We start from the raw sequence: 19142 nt of genomic DNA, 5'->3' as shown, positions 1-19142 counted from the left end.
GTACCTTAGCCACTAGACCACCGCGGCGGGGCAATGGTGAAAGAAAATTATTGTTCAATTTGGATCGAGTAGCATTCTAAATCATAATACTAGAAGACAGAATAATTGCCAGCAGAAGTTTGTTATTAATAAGTCTGTGGAAAAGAATACCTAAATTGTACTTAGTGAGCTCAGTAATGGTAAGGATGTCATTATCACCTAGCAGACATTTGGCATTGAAAAGGCATGAGCTGGATGGCATTGTTCTATTAGCATGGCTCTGAACAATGTGGAGAAATGCAGGATCAATATTTCCTCTACATATTAAGTCATAAGTAAAATGACAAGGGATTAAAGATTGATCAAGACAGTAATGTGGTGAGTGAAAAGTAAGGGCGTGTTTGAATAAAAATGCATACGCCTTATGATATGTTATATTTTATTTTTTATATCGGTAATAAGCTACTGATATCTTGAGTTATTTTCAAGAAGAACAATAACAAAGGCAGAACGTGAGCTGGGAGGGGGGGACCAAAAGGGATATGTGGTATTGATAGTAAGTTTTGCTGATAAGTAAATATAATACATTTGATTTTTGTAGCAATAATAGATAATATGTTCACATTAAACCACTTCAGAATATATTTAAATCAACATTCAAGATATTTACTAGAGACAAGATATTTTTATGAGAGGTTAATATGGTTGTACCATCGGGATATAAAATGCATTGGGCTGAAGGGAGATGATCAGGCAAGTCATTGATATGAATCTAAAACAGAAGTGGTGCTAGAATAGAGCCTTGGGACTCACCTTTGTTAGTATTTCGCTGTTGAGAACAAATATTAGAAATAAAAATGACGTTAATTGTGTTATATAGGTAGCTTTTTAGTAATAAAAGAGCAGGCCCACAAATGCCACTTGATTCGTCTTTAGTGAACAGAATCTTATTATATTTACTGTCAAATGCTTTTGTCAAATTGATGAATAATGAGGCCATTAGATATCATTTCATTAATTTTTTTAACTGATCAGTAAGATGAATAAGTATCAACTCTGTTGAGTATCCATGGTGGAAACCAAACTGAAAAGAAAGGATATCAAACTTAGAAATGTGCTTTGTTTTTGTTGACCGTGTTTCGATAAGCTTCTCAATAACTTTTCCAAAGAATGGCAAAACAGAAATGAGTTGGTGGGTATTTAATAATGATTTGTAGCCTTTTTAAATACAGGTATCGCTTTTCAGTGTCTAAGTTCACAAGGGAATACACCATTTTTAAATAATAAATTAATAATAAAGGAAAATATGTCTGATATTGGATGCACAATAGATTGTATGTTAAAAGGATGAATGTCATCTGTTTCAGCACTTGTCAATTATGTCATACCTATAAATGTCACTATTTAATCTGGTATAGTAGGAAATAAAAAGGAAGAATGAGATAGACAATTTGTGTAGGAAAATTTGAATTTTCAAGGAAGAAAAAAACTACTGAGACCCTCAGCTATACTAGAAGTGCATTCTATTTCGTCAATTTAAATTCGACTTATCTCATCTTGCCTGGTGTGCCTATTTACAAAAGAGTTGACATTCTCCCATTATTCTTGTACAACCAAAGCTGTAAATTGCATGCCTCCTTCGTTTTACGATGCCTGCTCATGAATAGTGGAAAAAAAAGCAAAATCACTGGACCCTGCCTGAAACATCATCATGATGTCACAGATCACCAAATGTCTTAACATATCAATGACATCAACCGATGTCCCTGATTGGTCCGATTCTAGAGGCAGTACAGCACCAAGTGAAGTGCAGAGTGTTTCAGTGGAGCATTATGTCTTTGGTATGTGTTTGTCACCTCAGTTGAGGCCAGGCACAGTCATGCATGGCAAATATATACGTTAGCTGTGGACAGCGAGAATGTCTGAGGAGCAGCATACTTATGAAGAATGTAGTCTATGGCGATGGAACAGTGCTTATCGTGTTTGGCTGCTGACCTGAAAGGCCAACTCCGGCGATTTTTTTACCATGTCAAGATAATGGTGCTTTTATGTTTCTTTGACACTCTTCTCACGCGCTCGATAACAAAAAGCTGAAAAAATTCGGAAATAATTTTAATTATCAAAAAAACTGATATACCGAAACCCAACCGAGTGCTCTTGTACGTGTGACGTAAGGATTTGCCTGACGCTGCCAGAACCTGCGTGATTGCACATAATGCCCGCCAGATGGCACTACCTGTCCACGTCGTCCGCGCCCATCGGCTAAAATGCTTACGCTGTTATGGTGAATATATGGTGAATTGTGTGTGGCTCACAACGCAACACCACTTTGCACCTATCGCACGCCTACCAACACAAAAAAGGAAATCGCAGGCTCAACCAAGGAAGAGTTGACCAAACCTGCACAATCCATAGCAGAGAAGCAGACGCTGCAGTAGCACATCAGTTCGTCACTTCTACCAGGCAAAACTCAATGTCACACACACAATGTTGCCATTGATTCCGGCAAGCGTGGTTACCATTTCGAGGCAAGCTATAAAATTCATTTGAAAAGAATCTGCGAAACTCTCAAGCCTGCAATTTGGCATGAATGGCGCAAACGTGCAAATGAGCACACCCAGTCAATTTTATTGAGATCCACTGTCCTTGAAAATCGTCGGAGTTGGCCTTGAAGGTTGTGGGTTCGATCCTGGCCACGCATTCAAGATGCTGGTAATGATAAAATGCCAGAAGCTCGCTCATGTGCTCATGTTAAAGAACACCAGAGAGTTGAAATTTTTGTAGCTCTCGCTCCAATAGAGCAAGTCTCGTAATCATATTGTTGTTTCGGTACGTGATACTCGAGATATTATGAACAATGCAAATGAGAGCCGAGGCTCAAGTGCACCTGTCTGATCAACTGGTGACCCACCCACCTTCACAGAGTGGAATAGTTCCTACTTCTTACATTAGTTCACATTCTAAATCCCGTGGATGAAATAGTGTGCCATTTTTTTTTGTCATGGCACGTGTTTACTGCAAAATAACGAGCTTAGGTCTGTGGCCTTTGAAATAACATTGAACAGCCCCCTTATCTTTTACCTTTCACTTTGGCTAGCATTAAATTCCACTTCATTAAACTTGTAGTTTGCATTACATGACCAAAATAAGAAAGCTTTAGTTTCATCACCCTTGCTTCAAGAAACAGATTTCCGGAGACCTCTTATAAAAAAAAAAAAAAACTTGTTTGATTGGTAGTCCATGCAAGTCTGAAAACTGTGCCAGCACTGTTCCACAGAATGGAGCTTTTTCTGCTTGAGTTTGACGACTCACGCTCACCGCTATGCTGCTTAGTGCGTCCTGGTACTGTGATGTGCTTTATGTTGCAGGGCATGTGGTTTGTAAAGTTTTGCATAGAGAATGAAAACACTGTTGAAGGTGTTTCAGTGCATGTGAAGAGCTCTGGTTAGGGCAAAAAATACTTTTGTACAGAAGTATGCATTAAATTGGATTTGCTTGGCTTGAACTTGAACAGCTGTCGGTAGAGTTCAATGTGTGCAGCTGTAATGCTTTTTCTTTTGCTAAGGGACTTACCCTTTCCATATATATCTGTACTAATTGGAAAATGTTTGCAGGGTCTGCTTTTAAAAAAGCCTGGTCATGGTGTCTTCAATTCTGAGAGCACCCCAACTTGGTGTCATTGCACTCACAGCCACAGTTGCAGGTGGGGCTATCGTGGCAGCATCTTATGTTTGGCTCAAGCGCAAGGTAGCTGCCAGTAACTTTGTGCCTGTGGCTTATCTGGTGAACATTACCATCTACCCTATCAAGTCCCTGCCTGGTGTAGAGGTGCCATATGCTGACTGCACTGTGGCTGGGCCAGTCTACAAGGGACTGAAAGACAGGTGATTATTCCACTCTAAGAAGCTGCTGCAGAACTGTTGCTGACTTGTTTTCGGTCTGCATTTGTACTCGGGTAGCTTGGCACACTCTGAATGTGCATGGACATTTTAGCCAGTTGTTTGGCTTGGTTAGGCAGCACCCAAAAAGCCAATGGGCTGATCCTGTGTGATCACACTGGATGATTGTGCGTTAGTGAAGGCTAAGCATGTGCGTCTACATTGTTGCTGCTGTTGGCCACCATACCGACACGACGAATTGCCCATGGCCCTTCAAAATCTGTAGGAAACCTTTGCCCATCCGTTGGAGGCATATGTTTTTGTTTGTTGTTCAAAAACTTGGTAAGAGATATTTTGAAACCAATATCAGCATTGGTGGGAAGTTATGGGGTTGGTTACAGTTGTACAACACTCTTTATTTTAGTGTGCTACACTAAACTGGTGCTGCAAAAGCATGCTATTGTCAAGCCATAGCTTCCCATAAGTAAGTTCTTTGGGTCAAAACTCAGTGATGCCAAGTTCAAAAACAAGCAGCCCTATGACAACCTATCGCTTCCTGTAAACATTCTCTTCCTCATTACTTTGAACTCAGTTGTTTTGAAATCCCAATTTATTTTAAATATTTCCACGGTCCTGTATTTTGCTGTGTAAGTCTGCGTGTATTACTTGAAGTGGCGGCCAGCACTAGTGCGATTAATTCGAAAACTGTGGGTGCTTGTGCTGATTCCCCATCCACATTTCGTCGCAACTCCGCAGAAGTGACGGCCCTTAGGAGCCACAAGGCAATGCAGCATAGCTATACTAATGAGTGGCAGCTGAACCACCTGATCTGCGCTACTTCCAGCGCAAAAAAGAAGAAAAAAAAAACCGTCTCGTGGTCAAACAAAATGTGCGCCTGCGGAAACAAAACAAGACGTGCTTCACTACAACATAGCGATGATGCGCGGGCCTCATGTCGCATGCTTCTCACTACGTCAGCGTGTCATGATTTACCCATTCTTTTCGAGACTCTAAAGAAATTTATAAAGAACAGTCTGGCGGAATTTGGTATGCGAACCTCTGATTGCCGGTTGCTCCAGCAATTTGCGCTCTGGCACTGCTGGCAAGTTCCTGCCTGCAGTGCCTACTTCGAAAACTTCAGTGATCATGTTTTCCAGTCAACACATATCGCGAATTTCGCCACACTGGCCATTATAAATTCTTTATTTTACCAGAAAAAATGGGTGTGCATCATGAAGTGCTTACGCAGCAAGGAGCAGGCGACATGCTAGCCGTGTGTCACTACTATGCAGCAGTGAAGCACATCTTGTTAATGTGCTCATTTCATTTGATCACGAGAGCGTCTTATTTTTCTCATCTTTTCTATTGTTGTTTTCGGTAGCAGCAGGGAAGCCCGTCATTGCTCCGGGTTTGTGGCAAAATTAAGACCAGGTATTGTGGGAGAACATAACCCTTGGAGCTGCAGACTAGCCAGTAAAGCAAACGATTAGCCCTGATTACTTTGAATAATTGCAAGTTCCTTGCATCCCACTTTTTGTGTGTTCTGGTAATTCTAAAACCTCCTTCATTTGAAGATTTCTCACAGCCCCAGTGTCTTTGAATTAACGAGGTTTTATGAGTATGACAGTCTGTAGCAGCATGTGAGAGAATGGCATGGAAATACCAAGAGTACCAGGAATCCATAATAATGACGGGCTTGTATTATGTGAATGTCCTGTTATAGAAGAATATGTATGCTTGTAATGAATATAAGAACTAAAATGCATATTTAAAAAAGGTTACAATGCATAAGAACGGCAGAAAAAAGAAAAAAAAGATGCACCTTGCACGTGAGCACTTTGTTTTTATTCTCTGAAAGAAAAATTATGTGAGCACCGATGTGCAGTAGGTAAAGTGCAGGATGATGGGCATCATATTCTTAGTTTTACTTTCTCATTTTTGCCTGGCTTTGTGAGCATTGTCATTGACTGGCTCAGTGTTTATATGTGTTGCTTCTTGTGTCCTGTTTTTTTCTTTTTTGTTCCCATTTGTGTGAGCTGTAAGCTTTCTGATGCGCAATACCAACTACCCCATCAAGCCATCCTGGTAAAATTTGTTTGTGGCGGGCATAACTTAGTTTCAATGAATTTTCACTGAGCAAATTTTTTTGCATTCACCGTGAAGTTTTAGTAATAGCATGCAGTTGTAATTTCTAACCTATGCCAATAAAAGCCTTAGATTATTGTGACATACACTGTAAAATGGGATGACTGCATCGGAGGGCACGACGTATTGATGCTTGGAACACGTCTGGGCGTATAGTCACTCAACCGTGAATCAAGGGCAATGTCTTGGTTGCTTGTGTCATTCCACTGGATGCATTAAAGTTTGAGACAGCTGCGAGAAATTTTTTTGTTGCAATTCATTTTGTTATTTTTATTGAATTGCCCAGTGCAGAGATTTCACAAGTGTAGTACAGCAGCAAAAGAGCAATATTGTAGCTGGGTCAATGGTAACATTAGTTTGTGTATTCCTGGGCTCCTCAAAATATTTGTGAAACGTGTACTCATTCGTGGAGGACATTGTTACTTGATACGAAAATGTTTGCTCAGGAAGCAAGTTAGGTGCACTAGATTTTTAGTCCATGAGAAACCATATTAAAATAGAACTTTTACTTATCATCTCAGTAATACTTGAAAGAAGTATTGGCCTCATACTTGTCTTTCCATTTTTTTCGTGCTATTGGAAAGTGTTGTATATCTAAACCTACCCCCTGCGAGGGTCTAGTGGGTATAGGATTCTTGACTGCTGACCCAAAGGTTGTGAGATGGAATGCCGAGCACAGCGGTTGCATTAAAATGGAGGCAAACGAATTGATGTTCATGTGTTCATTGAATGTAGGTTTACATTAAAAACCCAAGGTGGTCGAAACTTCTGGAGCTCTCCACTACAGCATCCCTCAAAATCTTATTGTTGTTTCGGCATGTAGAAATCCAGCAATTATATCTGTGAAGCATAAAATATGTAGTATTGGTAAGCCTCAGAGTGCTTTAAATAATTTATTCTAATTGTTTTCTAGGAACAATTCATTGTGTTTCCTTAGATGTGTATGTACTGTTGTGTCCTCATATACGAGGCAGTTTTGTGAAAGGTTTGTAGCATTTTGGCTTTCACTTACGCTCACTTTGTCGATCTGCTATGCTGCAAATCATTGTTTGGCCCAATGGAGCCTAATGTACCACCGAGCGAGCCAGAGCAAGTACTGGAATGTTACATCTTGCACCTACACATTTTTTTCATTGTGCCATGTCATACACACCTCCAAGGAAATCAAACTGAAACTGGCCATAGAAGAATAATTGTAACGGTGTTTAGAGGAATAAGGTTGTTTTATGGGGCCCAGAAACACGTGCTGACCAGATTCATAGAATACTGTGAATTTGTACATCGTGCTCATGCTAAGAGGGAGCTAAGTATGGCTGCACTGTATGCTGCAGGCTTTATAATCTCATGTCTGAAATAACCAGAAATCGCTCAATATCTTTTTTGTAGCTTCTTTAGCAGACGTGGAGCAAATTGATCAAACAGTGCTCACATATTTTGTGACAGCGAGAGCATTCTTGGTAATGTTATTGCTAATGTTGAGTTGAAGAAAATGGAACTCATGCATACCAACAATTTGAAAGTAAGACTGACAAAGCATTTCATCTTTGCTTTGCTATTCTTATTCACTGGTTGCCCATGTAATGTTTCCTCTCGTCCTAGGCTCGTGGGAGGGGGCACTTGACAGGCTTATGTGTATGCTCTGTCAAACACTAGGGTCTTGCCTCTCAGTTATCTCCCCTTATGTAGCTTACAGTGGGCTAGTTGGAATGAAAGGAAAGAGAAAGCTGTGTGGTGGTGCGATAACTCTAAAAACTCTGCTTGTACCTGAATGATAAAAAGCAGTGATTCCACTTCTGTGGCAACTGCGCCAATTTAGATTTACAGCACCATCCTGATAATATCAACAGAAATTGGGGCAAACTGTGCCAAAGTCAGATTTGGAAGCATTTCTTCCCGGCAATAGCCACGCCGGTGCATCAAAACATGTGCACCTTTTTCTCAGGGCTACCAAAGTCACAATCGGGTGTCTAGAATTATTCCGCTGAATAAACAGCTGTCGCGTGTGCATTCTAAGTAATCCATCAGGCTATGTTTGGTGCCGACGCAACTTCTGTTGTGCAAGTCCGCTTAATGGCAAAACGCACTGTCCACAGTGGCTCGTGACACCTAGTCCAATTATTAGCGTGAAACTGGCGGCTATTTATGAGCGAACGCCGTCCATTCTAGGAACGCTGCTGATAGCTCGTTGGAAGAGTGGCACGTAATTGAAGTGATTTTCTCTAATAACTTCCCACAGTAATGTCTGCCACATCTACTTCTGCACATCACGATCTAATTTTCTGTGCTTTGCGTCCAGAGCACTGAAGGTGGGAAACGCGTTGACACTTTTCCTCTAATATACTTGGAGATTCATTTATAAACGCATTTTTGTAACGCCTTCCACCAGCACATGAGCATTTGTAATCGTTATTGCGGTAAAACCCCTCAAAATACACTGCCCTGTCAAACTTGAGATTGCTAGGGTTCGAATACAAAATTTTCATGTGCTTTATTTTATAATGTCATCTCATTAATGAAAGCATGCCTCCTGGTTGGAGCAGCCGCAATTTGGTTTTAATACGCGTAGCTTTCAGTAGTGGGGCCATCGCTGGCCGTGCTTGTCTGAAGGCCCACTGTGAAACGGCTACACCATTTCACATGTACGCCCCCACTTTCAAGGGTCAGTAGCTGACGGTTAAAGACAAAAAAATTGACAATCACGGCATTGCAGTCATTGCTTCATTCTTTAGGGGGGTGGGGGAGGCTGTGTTGCTCGAAGGGCGCAGTCGCTGGCGCGGGCTATATCTTGAGGAATAATAAAACTGCTCGTGAATGTTCGGTACTACTAACCTTTGCTTCTTGTTTAGATAACTGACAACACAAAAACCACTTCGGCACCGGGCGTGGTCATTGTCCCTTTAGCCAGCGTTCTGTTGTTATGCGACATAGAGTCCAAAAGATACTATTTGTTAGTTTCACCTAAAGGGGTCATGACACCCAGTTTTCAACCATAATCTGTGTTGTGTGAGTTTATTCTTGTACGTTAACAAGCTGGCGAAATATGAGTGAATTCGGTCAAGTCGTTAGTTATTAAAAATATTTTTAAAACGAGCGAGCGGCCTTAGAGTCGGGCTAGCCGTGACGTCACGTACTGCTTGTTGGGCGAGTTGCTGCACGGTCTGCATTCTGGAGTACGATCGTGTTTTGTGATCAGCTGCGCTTGCAATCAAACTTTTTCTGCCTTGTTGAACTTGCTACTGGAGCTAAATGATTTCCAGGGGTTGAAACAATGCTGCCACGTCAGCCATGTAGTGCTGGTACTTACAGCAAGCAACTTCCGACGTCAAAAAGTGTTCTGTGAATGTGGAATGCATACGCTATTGGCCACTACGGAGAAATATTTATTGAAACTCTTCGCATTCAGTGCTATGGTTGATCATCACACTTGCTATTTTTTTACCGGAACCGAATGCTGTCAACAGAGTTGAAGCGAAGATTCAGCCAAAATGTATATTGCGAGTAACCCTAGTGCTGCATTGACATGCCCTTCGCTACGGCTTCTGTTCACATATGACACACGCAACAACCGATGGACAAAACAACGGTCCCAACGTGCAGCATTGCTATGACCACTTATTTATTATATTCAGCACCGAAAGTCGTGCATGCACGTATGGTAGCCAACAAGGACCTACACGCTTTGCCAATTTATGGTTCTAAGTAACACTGCAAATGTAGCGTTACTTTAAACCTGACATGCTTGAATAAAGCTACTTATCTTTGTGGAAAGCCGTCTGCAACGTCTGCCACAACGGCGAGGCCGTTGGCATCTTGGTTCACACAGTCTTCAACGCTTTCTTCGTCGCTTGAGCTGGTGGCGATGGAGTCGAAGTCAAAATGCGCAACATACATGATGTTGTCGCAGCATACAGTGATGATACCGGTTACATATCGCAACACTCGCAATCCACTGACACGTGGGGACCATGTGGCAAGCAACATTCACAACAATGACTACGTACGAGAAGTGCTGTTTGGTCGCAGACGACGACGCTGCTCCTTTGGCTTGTGATGTCATGCATGCCATGACAAAATGACAGTCGCCGGCCGTGGAATTAGCAGCCGATGATTCTTCGCCTTATTTTGGACTGAAATAATGTCTTACAGCCCAGTTTTCAAACGTGTACAAGCACATTTGACCCTCCACCTTCGTTTTCCGCCGAAAACCATCAATTGTTGGGTGACCATGTCATAACTCTTTTAAGGTGGTAATATCCCACTCCGATGGTACCCACATCGCACTTAAGTAATTGTTTGCTCACGCACTATGCTTAATACCCTCACCGTATTGATGTGAATTGAATTCGATTAGAAAGCTTATGCTCTCCACTTTCTAATGACAGCTAGTATTGTAGCCTAGTCTGAAGTGGTATTGCATAACAATGAAAACAATGTAAGCGGAAACCACTAGTTTTGCTGTACAAGCCATCGTTGCAGTGGCCGTGTGACAAAACTGTTCAACATAACAAAATGAAATTTGCTGAGCCTCTTCATGAAGCATTATGCAAAGTTTCTCTGAATATATAGCCAGTAAAGCAATTAGAAAGTGATGCAGGCTCCAATCAAAATGGGCTAAACATTGCAAGTTTATGAGTGAATAACTTTTTTTTTTCGTGTAGAACAACGATGTTGAATGGGTTTTCAGGCTACAATGTAGTTAATGTCTATGCTAAGTCGTTTTTGTCTTCTGAAGAATAGTTTGGGAATTATTACTACTTGAATTTGGCAATTTATGGCTCCACTTGTGCAGGCATTACCAACGAGGGGAAAAACACTGTCCAAGCTGAAACTCTGAAATTTTTAATATTCAAACAGTGGGCCTTTCTCTGGGTTTCTATGAAGAGAAAATTGTCATAAGTTAATTAGAAAATTTGTTGGACAGTAGTGAATATAGCTCATTTTTCTGCTTGGCAGGTTTATACAAATGTACTTTTTTTCTTATAGCTAATTCACAATAATTATTGCACATTAGCAGGACCATGCCGTGTCTTATAATTACCAGCACTCACTAACTTTACAAAGAAGTGCTTGAAACAAAAGATATTCAAGAAATAATGAATCTTGCAAACATTCTGGTGGGGGTGCCATCTCTGAAAAAAAAAGAAAAAACATGAAGTTGTCTCGACGTTTGTCAAAAGAGACACCGCTAAACATGACTAGGCGGCCGTAACATGTGTGGCTTATTTCTCTAGCCTCCAGACTTCAGTGTTTAATCCAGTGGCTAAATCTAGTCGCTACGTCTCCAATGCACAATGTAACTCCAAGGGGCTATTGAAAAAAAAAAGGAAGAAAGAGAGGGAGAGAGCAACAAAAAGAAAGAAGAAAGCGTGTCACATCTCTGACCAGTAGGTTAGGTTACTGTGCTGAGGCTTTCAGCACCAGCATAGTTGCTCGCCTTTATAACCAGGGCACTATAGAAGCATTTTTTAAGTTCGCAGGATTTTACCTTGCCTTGTGCTATTTTTGAGACTCGTAGGACATTACCCGGAAGTCTGCGTTCTTTTTGCGAGGAGGTGACAAGTGTTTGGCACTGTGTGTTTGACTATTTCACGTGACACTGTTAGAACGAAAGCATACGGTGAAACGGTGGACCTTTTTTGAAAGACTCGCCTGCATATGCAATGGGGTAGTGACTTGACGCGCATGTCTTTTTTTTTTTCGAGGGGGGGGGGGGTCATAAGGCCACACAGCTTCTATGAACGTTGCGCAGGATGGCGACAGGTGCAAACTGAGAGGTACCTGGCATCATTTGTGAATCATCCCGAAAAATATCAAGCCCACAAGATTTTTTTTTACCGGTGCTTGGTGGATAACTTCGCAGGCCACGCAGTTTCGATTTCTGTGATCTCCATGAAGTAACTGTTCAGACTTGAAAATGGCTCTTTGAAAAGTTTGTGGATAATTTGCGAGCAAGTTTGTGGAAAACAAACTTACTCGCATATGTGCAGTAACTACAGTGTAGACTACATATAACGTAACCGCTTAAAGTGCAGAATTGCTTACAATGCGGTCGTTTTCTACTCCCATTTACTCTCCCGTAGAAACCCATGTACGAATATGCATATCGCTTATTGCGCAGTCCCCCAAGATGAAAGACAAGTTATAATACGCTTGCTGGAAATTGTTTGTGACAAACACGGTAGCCAGTGCACTTCTGATAGGAGGTGAGCTGGGTGCACTGCTGGGGAGCAAAAGACGCTGTCGTTACGGAGGAGGGTACATGGAGTGAACGGACAAAGAGCAGAGGGAGAAAAAAGAAAATGAAAAAAGACGGCGGAGACACTGCGCGGGCTCATCAAGTAAGGGAGGAGGACAGTTGCCTCGGTGACGGATAAGCCTTTGAACCGGTGCCGACGCGGCTACAGCGTATTACGTTGTACTACGTTGCTAGTGTGGCTTCGGCTGTGCGCCGCTCAACGTGGCACATGCGATCCCATCCTTATCAACTCCATGCGCTTGTTTCCTGTTGGGAAAGACGTCGTCGTTATTGCACTTGCAACAAATATCGCATTTGCTTCCTTATCCGTAAATTGAAAACCTTTTGCGGTTTTATGACTTTAGCTGCCAGTGTGCTGTCATACGTAAGCTTGGCAAGTTGTCATCGTTGCTGATCTCCTGGCCGCGAACACAAACTTCGCGCATACTGTTCTCGGTTCAACACTAGTGCTATTTTTTCGATGCCAAATTTTCATGTTGTGGACAAACTTTCCGCGGCAGTATCCGAAACAGTAAGCTAGGCCTAATCGGCGTTGGTTGCGCTTCGATCGGTAGCGGTCGCATGAATCTAAGTTGCGGTTTGATACCGAATTAACCAAACTTTTTGTGATGGCCGCACTTGACAGGTAGGGATACATATCATTAATGAAATCGAGGGCGGCACATGTAGGGCTTAAATAAAAGTTCGTGATTCGATTGCGATGACTTAAATCAAGTGAGCGCCCGTGAAATCGAATGGTTGGCGTCTTTCAATGCGTCAAGTTCTGGATGTGATTCGACATAGTTTTTGTGTAATGCACATAAATGAGGCGGTCTAGCAGTCAGCGAATTTCCGCGATGATGTTTTCATTTGTGAGACAACCCCACCCCCCCTTTTGCGTTCATTTCATTGGCAACACGTGTCTTCGGACGTTACATTTTTTTAACATTCAGAAATTTAAATGTTATCAAGCACGCATTGTATGTTTTGATTCTTGGACACGCGAAGCTGCATGCTCAACACGTTTTGCGCAAGTGCAGTCCTTGAAAAAGGTTGTTTTGGCTATAGTGCGGTATCACTTATAGTGCGGATATTCGCGACTTCCCTGACTTATGTTATAAGCAGTCTACACTGTATTTTGTAAGCCATGAGTTCGTGAGTCATATTTTCCTGACCTAGCGAAAAATGCGGATGGCTGCGTGAGCTCTAGTGTTCCCAGCCACGCGCAGCAAAACAAACGTCCTGTCTCTCGATGCCTTCTGAAGTTCGGAAACATGATTTTCAGTACATTGTCTTCTCGATAAAAGTTGTGTTTGTTAGCATAAGAATCACGATCGCATAATGGTGACACATGGGTTGCGAATGATCAATGTCTCCTCAAAAATCATTGATGTGACACCATTTGCTTGTTGTAGTGGGTGGCGACTGATGTAGCAGAGAGGCAGCAGGAATAAAGCTTCGAGTGCACGAAACAGACAAGACCTGTGTCATTTACCTTTAGCAAAGCTGAACATTAGCAAATAGTTTGTTTGCTCATCTGGATAATGGTATATCTTATTTTATAGGCACCTGGCCTTGACTGGTCAAAGCGCTACGTTACATAGCTCATTTACTCTCTCAGTATCTCCGGCATCGGTCGCCTTGGACTCGTAAAAAATTAGACGTTTGCAAAAAACATGGACGTGCTCAAGCATATCCCTCCGATGAACCTTTTCATTGAGTGCTCACTGGGTGCTGCCATAAGTGTGTGAGCTGCCTATTCCAACCACGCCCCCAAATGACAAATGCAGTACCCGGACCTGTTTTGCAGCTTCCACTTGCTTAGCCAAGAGTCTCAGCTAGTGTGCTGTCGAGACACTGAAGATCGTAAAAGCATAAAACTGGTGGGGGGGGGGCAATGTTAAGTCTGAAAATAAGGAAGACTGTGCGTGAGTTTTTGCTATGGTCATTCCTTAGGTTAGTGCTACGAGTACTCACATCCGAGATCACTCATAAAGCAAGTGTTTCGTGTGACCGCTTCGTATACCACACTACTGTGCTATGGTTCTGAAACTGGAATGAGAACATCTGCAGTACCATGTGCGCGAACTGATCAGATTCTGCTGTTGCATGCTCTTGCAAAGCCCGGCAAGAGCACAGGTGGTGTGCGATCCCAATAAAACTCCCAAGGTTCGTTATGCATTTGCCTAATTTAAATATCTACTTTTTGGATTACCAAAGTCTAGATGGGAGCCCACAGATAGAAACAACATAGTGGGATAATCAGGGTGAATAGTGGAAGTGTCTCAGACTGGCTGGCTGACCTTTTTGATAGGAGGACCTATCTTTTTCAAAGGTGCCGTGTCATCCTTGTCGTGTTGATTTTAAAGGGGTTAGGGGTGACATCATCTCCTGGTGGTGGCGAGTCTCCTTGTTGATAATTGCCATCTGTAAAGCAAAAGAACTATAAAGAAGAGGAGCGCAGTCCTTGCTTCACGTCAAGTCAGGGGGTAGTGATTCATAAATGTTCTCAAAACGTGGAAAAAAAGAAAAAAAAAGAAGAAAGAGAAAATACAAGTTTGGAGCGGTGTGCTGCAAAAGTAGTGGCCACTTCACACACGAACAAACGAAAGAGCTTGAAGCTTCAAAGCCGGCAGACGTTGGCCGCGTCTGGCTAGAAACAAAGGGCTGCCGGCGATAGCAGCGTACTTCTGTTTCCGAACACCTCTGAATGGGATGCACAACAAGAAAGCAGTAGCAAACAGGGGGAGAAGCAGGCGGCGTGCCTTTAAACATCAAGATGTCAAATGTAAGCGATACTGGATGGTGTCTGAACAGCGCGTGTTTAATGGGGAAGGCCATTGGCAAAAATGTGCTTTCAGTGTCCCTGTAGTTGGCCCGCTCAGTGGAATAGATTCAAGAATTTCGCAGCATGTTGGCTGACAAAAAAGGAAATGACCAACTTGGTCATTTCCCTTTTGTTGGTCAGGGCCACTGACCAACTTTTTCGAAAAATTGCTTCATAAATTAATAGTCTTCTACTTTTTTTCCTTTTTAGCAAGGGAGAGAAAAGGTCGGTTTAAAAACCGAACTATTTTCTCCAGCAATCCTTACGGTAGCATGGCGCAGCGAAAGTTAGCGTTTCCAGAAGAGAGAGAGAGGCTCCTCTTCTCTAGGCAGTTGCGCGGGAGTACGGCTCTCCGGGCTGTGCTTCCTTTCTTTTTTTTGCCAGGGGGAAGGGGGGAAAGTGTCGCGCACGCGTGAAACGATTCAAAAGAGATTGTGGAAGCAGCAGCACCCCTGAAAAAATTGCATTAGTTACAGCAAGGACAGGCTCTTCGCTGTCGCATGCTACGACGGCTGAGAGCGTATTTTCATCCCTTTTTTCCAAACGCCACTTCGTGGCATTTTTCGGTGGCTCCAGGAGAAAATACCCGCAAGATGGTGCCAGTAGAGCCACCACCTTAAGCTTTTAGCAATGAATGAGGACCAGCAAATTGTATTGTTATAGCAGTTCTGTCTATGCCTCTGGTGACGGCAAAAACCAGTCGAGAATGTCCATATCATTGCTATCGCAATAAAAACAAAATGGCTCTCGGCTCCGAGTTGTCTTAGGCGAAAGCATAAAGTACCCCTTGAGGTTTTTTTTTTTTTTGAACTGCTTTCTTGAGGACACTAGTATACGTGTTTTTGGTGTATAGACAGAACGCCCTAGCTACATGAAACACCGTTGCGAAAGCAAAACAAAGTTAGTTGATTGATTGATAGATATGTGGGGTTTAACATCCCAAAACCACTGTATCGTTATGAGAGACGCCGTAGTGGAGGGCTTCGGATATTTTGACCACCTGGGGTTCTTTAACGTGCACCCAAATCTGAGCACACGGGCCTACAACATCTCTGCCTCTATCGGAAATGCAGCCACCGCAACCGGAATTAGATCCCACGACCTGCGGGTTAGCAGCCGAGTACCTTAGCCACTAGACCACCGTGGCGGAGCAAAACGAAGTTAGTTGAATTGTGTAGTTTCAGCACTGAGAGATGAGTGCCGGTGGAGGTCGGCTTTATGAGACTAGCTAAATGATGACATGATACGTCCAGCAATATAATTGGTTGGGAAAAAAACGAACAATTCTTTAATCTTTGAATTCATCAGAAAAGAAATGTAGTTGAGACTGTGAGTGTCAAGCGTTGTACGTCACAGCATTTGTCCACCACATCTGGTGATAATCACATGGGTGTATCTAGAATGTCATTTCATGAAACACTATTTTATTCAACCAGTGGAATAAAATATGATATAAAATAATAACCAGTGGAATATCTGCTATGAAAATTTTCACTGAACAAGTTTTTTCAGAGTGCTCAACAGCATGATGACATTATTTTTGCATCATCGACTAAAATAGGGAGTGCTCCTACAATGTCTGTCTCCGTAAAGTTTGCAATGAATCGAAATATTTCTAGCTCCTCACAAGAGCCCCACAATAATTATTCATGTCCTTGAATGTCCTTGCTTCTCCTTCAGGATGTGAAGTTAGGTGCTCTGGATTGCTCCAAAATAGAAAATTTTGCTGCTCCAAAGTGCTCTAAATCAGCAGACCTCGGTAGCATCACTGATAAATTTCCCTGTAAGTTTGAGGCAATTTAGCGCAGTAGTGAGGATATTTTTTGATTATTTGGATGTTAGGTCAGCTTCAAAGGCACAAGGCGAGGCAAAATGAAAAAATCAACAAATTACTTTTTTATTTTTTGCAATTTGGGAATTGTATGTCTGTACACATTTTCTATATATACGTGCTTTTCAAGAGTTTTTTTTTCCTCTAAAAACTAGTTTTTCTGAAAACGAGTAGTGAGTGATCACGCACCCCAGCACAAACCCTTCGTATGCGCTCTGTGCTTATGGTCATTTGCATGTGAGAAACGCAGGTCACGTTTCAATCTGCTAGCCATTCTGCACGTCACCTTCCAATTTGTTGCTATTGCTTTCATTGCTTCCCTTTTGCGGCAAAGCTGTGACTTTTTGCAATTCAGGAAGTGTGTCTTGCATATTTTGCACATTTGTGCTTTTCTTGAACAGTATTTTCTGTGGCTGAAAACCAGCTTTTTCCAAAGCTAGTAGTGAGCGAATGCACATCCTAGGGCTAGCCCCTCATATGCACTCCATGCATATGGATCATTAAAGGGCCAATCAATAGGCTCCTACCTTTTTTTTTACACCCCCCAGAGAAGCTCAGTAATTCATAGAGTAGATCGCAGTGATCACGTTTTTTGATTATACAGAGCTGCGCCCGGTGCAGAGCCTCCGTTTCAAAAAACAATTCTCGTGCTCTGTTTTTTACGCCTGACCGATGCTCCTTGCATGCTCAGTGACAACTCGGCTATTGGTGACGTGACAGAGCACGCAGCTCGTCGATTGGTCTAAACCAGGTTTCAACAAACAGTAGTGAAGTCAATGACAGTGCCTGTTCCCACCCACAGCTACGACAGAGCTATTCAATCATACAAGTTGAGTAACTCCCCAGGTTCCATGCATCAAAATCGGAACACTTCACTGGCCCAGTTTTTGGGAGTGAGCAGATTGTCGCGCTACCTGTTGATCAGCACACCCACTATTAAGCACATTATTTGTGTTTTGTGTTGCTGCTCTCAGATGGCACGACAGTCTGCTCCCAAACTATCGAACTCCAGAAAAATCGGGTCAACTTTATGTCCGGGTTTTGGAACGCAGTTGGGTACAACTTGTTGTCGACTGCAAATCGAGCGACTGGACTGTGGAGAAGCATCGTCACTGGGTAAACAGTAAACAACTAGGCATCGCAGCAAGCGGAAGTGCATTCTGACTAATCGAGTTCGCCGATGACATCAATCGCTGTCGTCTTGTCACATTGCTGAAGTGGGTGGAGTCATGGCGACAGGCCAAGCCTTCCCCTCCCTGTGAAGGAGAAGGGTAGTGAGGTCGTATGAAAATTTGAAAACAGCTGAACCCGATGTTCTAGCCCCTGTTACTTCCTTAATATAGCACTTATTCGCAAAATTCTTGTGGCAACGTGTTCATTAGGTAAAATTGAACAGATTTCTCTTTACAACAATTTTTACCTTGGGGTTGTTTACTGGGCCTTAAAAAAATATTGCTGTAATAAAGCCATAATGCTTGTCTACAGTCAGCCGTGTATAAAAAATAGCCTGGTATCTTCTAAGGCAGTCTGACGATACTGTGCATCTTCATATTCACACTTAGTCTTGGGAGCATATCGGTTGGAACACTTTCAACTTCTAGCTTTATTGCCTCTTGTGTTTGTCGTGTCTGTCGTTGAGTTCAGATGCTAAGGGTAAAGAAAGTCTTCAGCAAGTATAAATTTCGCAGCAACCAGTGCAATTTCCTTGCGTATGTGAATAAAGTCCGGTGACGTACTGAGGCGCTGAATGTTGAACCAGCAAGCTCTTCATGGTTTGAACCTCTCAGACTTGTCAGCGTCCTTCGAGGCAAACCACAACAAAATATATCTTGAGCTTTGGACTCACTTGGGCTCGGACTCGCCAAAATTTGCCTGAGCCGTACTTGCAGAGACTCACAATCGCGAAAATTTTCTCCGACCGGACTGAAACTCGCAGAGATATAACCCGCCCGAACTCACTCATGCTCAGGCTCACTGCTCAATATGAGTCTGAGTGAGGCTGAGTGAGCGGACTCATGAATGAGTTCGCTGACCTATGGCCTGGTGCTGTTTAGAAACTTCAGATCTCAGATAGAATAGTGAATGTTTCAATTAGATATTTTAGTCCAAGAGCCCCTCTTCATAACTATGTTTTTGGAAAAATTAAAGTGTATTTGTGAGCTACACACAAGTAAGCACAACATTGGTGTAAAAGTACGATATATTTCACTGTCATAGGCGTAATTCAGGCACAGAACAAGAAAAGAG

General features: G+C 42.5%; 1 protein-coding gene across 1 annotated transcript in view; it reads left to right on the top strand.

Moving 5' to 3' along the window:
• Window positions 1-3593: 3593 nt before the first annotated feature.
• LOC119161107 (mitochondrial amidoxime reducing component 2) overlaps window positions 3594-19142 on the top strand; it is a gene marked incomplete at its 5' end in the record, with an annotated part of 104654 nt that continues 89105 nt past the window's right edge. The window contains 1 exon segment of the mRNA XM_075884866.1: window positions 3594-3863. Coding sequence (XP_075740981.1) covers window positions 3619-3863 — 245 coding nt within the window.

This window comes from Rhipicephalus microplus, unplaced genomic scaffold, assembly GCF_043290135.1.
Source record: "Rhipicephalus microplus isolate Deutch F79 unplaced genomic scaffold, USDA_Rmic scaffold_49, whole genome shotgun sequence".
Taxonomy (NCBI): domain Eukaryota; kingdom Metazoa; phylum Arthropoda; class Arachnida; order Ixodida; family Ixodidae; genus Rhipicephalus; species Rhipicephalus microplus.
This window is presented reverse-complemented; position numbering and strand designations above follow the sequence as displayed.